At 53.5% G+C, this 8194-nt stretch overlaps 1 protein-coding gene across 1 annotated transcript; it reads left to right on the top strand.

The window, feature by feature from the left end:
- The first annotated feature begins 750 nt into the window (after positions 1-750).
- On the top strand, positions 751-7759 carry PTX4 (pentraxin 4). Its single transcript, XM_033101084.1, has 3 exons — positions 751-2116; positions 2839-3472; positions 5238-7759. The coding sequence occupies exons 1-3, from the start codon at positions 1976-1978 to the stop codon at positions 5876-5878; spliced, it is 1416 nt and encodes a 471-aa protein (XP_032956975.1). The 5' UTR covers positions 751-1975; the 3' UTR covers positions 5879-7759.
- Positions 7760-8194: the final 435 nt, after the last annotated feature.

Here is an 8194-nt window from a genome sequence, read left to right as displayed (position 1 = left end):
TTTGAACCAGGTCAATTTACATTTAAACTAGATGCACAATTTTAAATGAAAATCATTTTCACTCAGAAATATTAAGGTTAGCTCCTCTGTCTTGGGCATCCACACTGCGACTCAGATGGTCAATGGTTTTCTGGGAAAAGTCTCAATCCTTCCTATGGAACCAGGTTTTCTCTCTGGACGTACAAGTTCTGACAATTAAGTTCGCGAACTTGTTGCAACGACGTTGCTAACCTTTTTTCATATCATTGGGATTATTCATTATGAATTTGTATCACCTGGACAAACAGTGAACCAAGTTTACTATTTGGAAGTGCTGAAAAGACTGCGTGAAAAAGTTAGAAGAAAACGACCTCAGCTTTTCACCAACAATTCATGGCTCTTGCATCACGACAATGCACCACCTCACACGGCACTGTCTGTGAGGGAGTTTTTTGCCAATAAATAAATAACTGTATTAGAACACCCTCCCTACTCACCTCATCTGGCCCCCAATGACTTCTTTCTTTACCCAAAGATAAAGGAAATATTGAAAGGGAACATTTGGATGACATTCAGGACATCAAGTGTAATACGAGGACAGCTCTGATGGCCATTCCAGAAAGAGTTCCAAAATTGCTTTGAAGAGTGGACTAGGCGCCGGCGTCGGTGCATAGCTTCCCCAGGGGAGTCCTTCGAAAGTGACCATAGTGATATTCAGCAATGAGGTGTGTAGCACTTTTTCTAGGATGAGTTCGCGAATTTAATTGACCTCATATTCAGTATCTCCTTGTCCATGGTGTTCTGACACTTGACAAGGAAATAGTGGTCAGATGTTTCCTTGCCCCTGTGCTCTCTGGCATGTGGTCTTGAAAATAATGGATGCCCTTGTCCGTGACCCTCCCTGGATTATCTTTCTAACAATTTCTTCCAGCCCATTTTTTTAGTCTCCCTCTGTGCAGTTTCTTTTTGTTGGGTTTATCTCAAATGTTATGTTTTCTCTCTTTGTTTCCATGTCTTTGTCTTTTTGCCCTACTTTCTGAGCAATTGCTTTAACTTTGCCTTTCAGCTTTTCTGTTCTTTTTTTTTTTATTTGGGGGGGATCATAGATTTTATTTCCAAGAGCAACTTCTTCCTTTCTGATTAGTCCATTTTTCGTAGCATCCGTTTCTTGCCCGGTAGACACAAAGCTTTTCTTGGCTTTCTGAGGGTATCGATTCAAACCGTTTTGAACTTTTCCTTGGCCCTCTGCATTGTCTCCTAGGTTCCTTTTCTGTTTGGGCAGATTTCTGTTGCTCCTGTCAGAAGCTTCTGAGTGTCTAGTGATCCTTGGCGGAGCTTTCATATTAAGCAGGAGACAATAAACAGGGATGGGGAAGGGGGTGTCTACTGTACATCTGCAAAAATCTTTCTCCAAATAAGGTCCCATTCACAGGTATGGAGGGTAGGACTTGGACCTACTTTATTGGGAGTCCCTCTTCAGCCCACTACACAACCTGTCCCCCAAAATAAAGTGGCTCTCAATCCCACATCCTTTGCCTTACCCAAGGGAGAGGTGGCCTCACAGGACACGCTGTGCATGGTGAGATGCTGGGCCCCACGGCAGACTTGGCTCTAAGGACTCCCTGGCCCCGGCCGGGTTCCCTGTCCTGCTTCAACTTCCTTTCGGTGGGAATATGAGTCCGTGTGCTCCTGCGAAAGCCATCACCCGTCTGCCTCTGAGCCAGCCAGACCAGACCTTCCAACCTGTAGAATTCTTTTCCAAAGAAACGACATCTGTTTTAAACCTGTCTCCTTGGGAACCTCCATCTCTCCAGAGCCCGTGGGCTGGAAGGCAAATGCCTTCCATTTGGTGGCAGGAAATACCCAACTCCCAGCCAGAGTCCAAGAAGGAAAACCTCTCCACTGAGCTGGAAGGAACGTGGGCTGAGAAAGGAGCACAAAGCCGGCAGCTTCATCCTGCAGTCAGAGGCAACTCCCGCTCCTCGGTCTCCCCAGGATGGGCAGCCCACACAGGAAGACCCTGTCTTTCTTCCTTATTTTTGTGCCCATATATGTGCACGGGGCTTTGTCGCAGGAAGCCCGCCCTGCAGTGCAAAGGAAACCATTTTTCCAGAGGCTCCGCCGACTGGAGGAGCAGGTGAGTCGACCCAGGCTGTGGGGCCGTTGATTCTTTTTAAATTGACCACAGAAGAAGGACAGACGTTACAGAAATGGAGTAGTGAGCGTTGGCAGTGTGTGGCCACAGGCATGGAGTTTGTCGTTGTTTTCATCAGCTGATGTTATTTTTCACCTATAGTTGGAAACCAGCAGAAAGGTTTCCTGGGGCGCGGTCTGAAGACAGTAGGGATTCTGACACGTGAGGGGTGGGTGGGAGTCAGAGGTTGGGAGGGGGTGGGAAGCCCCCAGGGGTGTGATTGAAGGCTGGGGCCGTGGGGGGAGACAGGGCAGTAACGCTAGGCATGGGGGTGAGGTCTCGGGTCCCCTGTGGAGCAGACTGTCCCATGTGGGTCTACAGCCAGTTCCTGAGCACCCTGCATAGGTCAGGCCTGTGTCAAGCCCTCCCCACTCTGACCCCCACAAACGGTTCACGCAGCCCGTCCTGGCATCTATCCACTTGCAGCGAGGACCCTAAGGGTCAGGGGTGAAGAGCAGGGGACCATGCTGTGGGCCTGGAGCCTTCGCTCCTCACAGTGCCACTAAGTGACCTTGGGCTGTTCCCTGCCTTCTGAGCTCACCTGTGATGGGGCTGGTCCAGGTGAGCAGCTGGCTCTCTATGGGCGCCCCAGAGGCATGGCAGGGAAGACGCGTTCCCCACCCTCCCCTGCCCCAGCCCCCATGGTTGCTGTGTGTCCTCTGCAGTTTCGGAGTTTCCAGGAGGTGACCTTAACACATCTACAGGCCATCGCCAGCAACTACAACCTGTCCTACAACATCGATGCCCGGTTCCGGAGCCTGGCCCAAGAGAGCCAGGCCATGGCTCTGGCGGTCAACCAGTCACAGGCCGCCGTGCAGAGCGACCTGGGCCACCTCAAGACTTGGATGCAGAAGTCTCATCGCAGAAGCCGGAAGGTGGACTCCAGGTTGCTCGCCTTGGGTGCCACCCTGAGCGAGAAGAGCCAGCAGCGTGCCCTGCAGAGGAAGGAACAGGAGGCACAGAGGGAAGCCCTGTCCAGCCTGGCCCTGGATTTGCGGGCCCTGCAGGACACGCTGGCTCGCCTCATGCATGTCGTCCAGAGCCAGGGCGCCAGACTAGACACGCTCGAGGGGTGGCTGCAGGTACCCGGCCCTGGCACCACAGCCCCAGCCTGGCCTCCCACACAGCCTGAGCCACCAAGCCCAAGCTCCCCAAAGCTGCAGGGGAGCAGGCAGGTGCTCAGAGCTTTGCCTGAGCCCGGAGACTCACCTCAGGACTTCGCTGACCATCTCCAGGGGACACGGGAGCCCCCAGGCCCAGGCAGTCAGTGGACACGGCCCGCTGAGAGACCAGGAGAGAGTAAGTACCATGGACCTGCTCTTCACCCATCCACCTCCACTTGTCCCCCCTCACTCCTCCTGAGACCCACAGTCCCCTCCAAGAAGCCTTCTCCCTGGGGCCGTGTGGAGAGGGGCCATCCAGGTGACGGCCAGCCTGCAGGCCCCCAGGAGGTGAAACCACTCCTCTGCCTGGGCGTTAGGAGTGAATGCGCACATGCAGGGTGCTGCCAGGCAGTCAGTACATGTCCGCTGAGTCAGGGATGGGCCTCATCGGGGCTGTCAGCATCCCACCGATGCCCTCAACCATCACCAGCAGAGCCCTGTCTGCAGGACACCGGCTCCGCCAGCACCTCCGTGGAGCTCGTGCCCACCCATGGAGGTCCCCAGGGCTTTGTAAAGCTGGCTCTGATCTTCCAGGTGAGGGGTTCTTCACCGCAGCACTGCTGACACGTAGGGCCGGCGGTCCTTAGTGGTGGGGACCGTCCTAGGCACTGTAGGGTGTTTAGCAGCATTTTCAGCCTCCCCTAGTAGATGCCAGTTCATCTCTAGCTTTTATTTTTTTACAAGTTGATCCCTCTGTCTGGTGAATAACCCCCCCGGGGCCCTTTAAAGCAGTGTCCCCCTTCATCCTGGGGGCTCTGGTGGCCTCACCTATAGGTAGGACTGACCAGCTGACCTCAAGGAAACCAGCAGTGCTCCCAGGAAATCAGGGCCTACAGGTTTGGGCCCCCCCCAAAATTCAGACAAGCAAAACTGTGTGCAGACAATACTAGATGTACCCTGAGAGCAGTTACCTCTGGTTGAGAATCACTGCCCTAGACTATGACAGGAGCCCCCAAAGCAGAGAGAGGAGCGGGGAGCCAGCCGTAAAACGCCCTCCATCCACGAACCCAATGGACCCATGGGCTAGAAAAGCAGATTTCCAGGCTCCGCCCCCAGCCTGCCAATCAGAACCTTGGACCAGGTGCATCCGCGGCAGGCGCACCTCCCGCCCCACACACCCTTCTGTCCTGCAGACCTGGCAGGAAGTCTGGACAGCAGGATGATGGCCTCCAAAGTCATCTACGTCCTGATCCTGGGACCCTGTGGATGTGTCACCTCATGTGGCCAAGAGGACATCGCAGATGTGATTTTGAGATGGGCGATGATCCTGTGGTCCCAGTGTCACCACAGGGGTCCTAATAAGAGGCAGGCAGGACGGTCAGGGTCAAAGGAGAGGTGACGAGGGAGCAGAGGTCAGAGGGATACACTGAAGATGGAGGAAGGGCCACAAGCCACGGATGCGGGTGTCTAGAAGCTGGAGAGGGTAGGAAGGGGTTTGTGTCTGGAGCCTCCAGAAGGAACCAGCCCTGCCAACACCGTGCTTCTAGCCCAGGTCGGACTTCTGGCCTCCAGAACTGGAAGATACTAAATCTGCGTTGTTTTGAGCCGCTGAGTTTATGGAGATTTGTTACAGCAGACACAGGAAACGCACACAGAGGTTCCCCTGGTGGTGAAGAGCGTAGGCGCAGGCCCACTCCCTAGCAAGGCGCATGGCTGCTCTGGTTCTCCAGTCTTCCTGCCCGTCAGAAGGGGCCTGTTGTGTGTGAAGATAATGAGACACAACCCTCACAGTGAGTGCTTGATGAAGGTCAGCTGCTGGGGTGCTAGGCCACCAACCTGGGGCAAAGCGCAGTGCCTGTAGCGTGGATGTTTCTGGAAGCTTCTGGATATTTCTGGAAGCTTCTAGATGTTTCTGGGTGGCCTTGTGGTGCAGGGGCTAACTCTCTCTCCTCTGTTTCTAGTTTGCAACATTGGCCCTGCACTCGTCTTCCCAAATGCCTCTACCGAAAATGTGGTCTTCCTCAGCCCTGGCTTCCTCTTAGGCCTTCGGGCCTTCTCTGTCTGCAGCTGGATCCGTACGGCCTCAGGCCACCTGGGCACTCTCCTGTCCTATGCCACTGAGGAGAATGACAACAAGCTGGTGTTACACGGCCGGGACTCCCTGGCCCCCGGCTCCATCCACTTTGTGATCGGAGACCCGGCCTTCAGGGAACTGCCCCTACAGCCGCTACTGGACGGCCAGTGGCACCACGTGTGTGTCATCTGGACGTCCATCCTGGGCAGGTACTGGCTCCACGTGGACCGCAGGCTAGTGGCCACTGGCTCTCGCTTCAGGGAGGGCTATGAGATCCCTCCTGGTGGGTCCCTGGTGCTGGGCCAGGAGCAAGACAGCATGGGAGGTGGGTTTGACAGCTCCGAGTCCTTCGTGGGGAGTGTGGCAGGCCTGGCCATGTGGGACCGTGCGCTGGTCCCCGGAGAAGTCTCACACCTTGCCACTGGGAAGGAGTTCCCACCGGGTGCCATCCTGACTCTGGCCAATGCCGCATCAGTAGGTGGGTTCGTGCAGAGGGTGAACTGCACCTGCCTAGAGCTCTGTCCATGAGGCCTTATCACATGGGAGCTGGGGCCACGCTCCGGGCCGGCAAGAGAAGCAAGCCTCCAGCCATGCCCGGCCACCCCTGACCTCGGCACACTCTCTGGAGGGCCCCCACCCCAACTGGGGAGTGAAGGGCAGGACGCTGCCTCCAACCTGGGCCCGGCACACCTGCCATCTAACATAGAATGTGGGTGTTCCATGGGGGGGTTGGGACAAGGAAACATGGAGGGGGAGAGAGGACAGAGCTGGGAGTCGGGGTCCCTGAGAACTGCATTCTTTCCCTCGCTGTGGTGTCCTTACAGTTGCTCACTTTATGTAGTAAGACATCATTTCAACAAGGCCCGACCTGGCCAGGTGGGAGTGCTGGACTCCCCAGGGCCTCTCCTCTGGGCGTGGGTTTGCAACTTTTACGGACTCTGGAGACCTCCTGTTTTCCTTGAAACTGCACAGGCAGCATGTGAGATGTCATCGCCCTCTCTCGAGGTGGCTAAGGAAGTTTCCCCTTGGGTGAACCTTGTTCCAACATCTCATGAAGAGGGCCAGAGAACACATTTCCTGGCCTCCAATGCTATAGCCCTCCCATGTAGCAGGAGCCCTGGGGGTTCCCTCCAAGTCCTGTGATGGCTGATAAGGCCACCAGGGCTGCCAGGAAAAGGGACCCGCAAAGAGCATAATCTATTCAGAAATAAACATTAACAATAGACAGGCAATGTTTTAAAAGCAATTGTATTGGGGTAGAATTTATGTACTATAAAATTCACCCGTTGTAAGTGTACAGTTCAAAGATTTTTAGTAGATTTACCAAATTGTATAACCATCACCACAATCCAGTGTCAGAACATTTTCATTGTCCCCCCAAATCATGGTAATTAGTGGTCACTCCTGTTCCACCCCCGCCCCTTCCCCCAGCTCTGGCTGCCACTGTGGATTTGCCTGTTCTGGACATTTCATATAAATGCAATCATACATGAGTTGTCCTTTTGCATCTGGCTCCTTTCACTCAGCAAACTTTCTCCAGGTTCACTCGTGTCGTTGCTTTGTGTCCGTGTTTTGTTCCTTCTTATGGCTGAATAACATTCTCTTGTAGTGGACCACATTTTGTTTATCCATTCAGCAGTTGATGGATGTTTGGGTTGTTTCCAATTTGGGGCTATCTGAATAAAGCTGCTGTACACATTCTCACAGGGGTCTTTGTGTCGACATGTGTTTTTATTTATCTTAAGTGGATGCCTAGGAATAGAACCGCTGGATTGTATGGTAAATTCATGCCTAAACTTGCAGAGAAACTGCCAGACTGGTTTTTCCAAAGTGGCTGCATCATTTTACCTTCCCACCAGCAATATATGAAGTTTCCCGTTTCTCCACACTCTTGCCAACACTTGATATTGTCTGTCTTTTGGACAATTATTTTTTCTTTTTTTTTTTAGAATTCTGAATTGTCATATGAAAAAAACATGCCTTGACAGTGAGGACCGGCATGGTCTACTTTAAGTTTCAGTGTGATGTAAACGAAACCTATAATATCCATGATTCCCCAAGACGACCCAAACGCACCTCTCCTGGGTGAGGTATCCTAAATTAGTCCCTTGGGTCCCTTATCAGCATTCATATCCCTGCAGAGCTGTCTGTGGCCCCAGCAATTCCTGGCCTTCAGTGGAAAGACTCAGCCCAGTACGTCCCCAACACCGCCTTCCATGAGTCAAGGTCAGAGGAGGCATTCTAGAACTGGAAACCCCCTGGGTGGCCACGTGAGCTCTCCCTGGGTCACTGGCTTCTGCTTCCCCTTGCACTGTCTCAGGATGCGTCCATCTCCTCTGGCCTTTTCTGGAGTTCTTGCTCCATCCCAGTCTGCTGTTGAGGGGGAAGGGACGACATCTTTCCTTTGGGAAGACTGGAAATTCAATTAGTAAGTATTTCTCTAGGGAGAATAAGGTCCCCAGCATAAAAAGGTCATACAGGGCATTATTTTCCACCCCTTCTGGGCTTTGGGGTACTTATAATGCCACAGGGGACCCAGGATGTGTCACCGTTCATAGCAGCATTCTGCTGCCTGTCGCAAGACCCTAAAGCCTTGGGAATTTGGTGGAAGGGAGTCATTGCTGTGGATGCCACATCTGGGATGCTTTGTGGGGAGGGGGCCCTCCAGGACTGCAGAGCAGCCAGGGCAAGGGCTTGGAGTGGGGGGTGAGACAGCATGGTAGGAGCTCAGGTGGCAGGCAGTTTGGCAAGGGCCAGCCTATCCAGCTGAGGAGTGTGGGCTCTGGCCAGCAGGACAAGGAAAACCCAGCCAGGTTTTAGAGCAGAGTAGTCTGAACGTGCGTG

This window comes from Rhinolophus ferrumequinum (assembly GCF_004115265.2).
Source record: "Rhinolophus ferrumequinum isolate MPI-CBG mRhiFer1 chromosome 15 unlocalized genomic scaffold, mRhiFer1_v1.p scaffold_54_arrow_ctg1_1, whole genome shotgun sequence".
Lineage (NCBI taxonomy): Eukaryota > Metazoa > Chordata > Mammalia > Chiroptera > Rhinolophidae > Rhinolophus > Rhinolophus ferrumequinum.
Note: the sequence above shows the minus strand (reverse complement) of the source record. Positions and strands in the feature narration are given on the sequence as shown.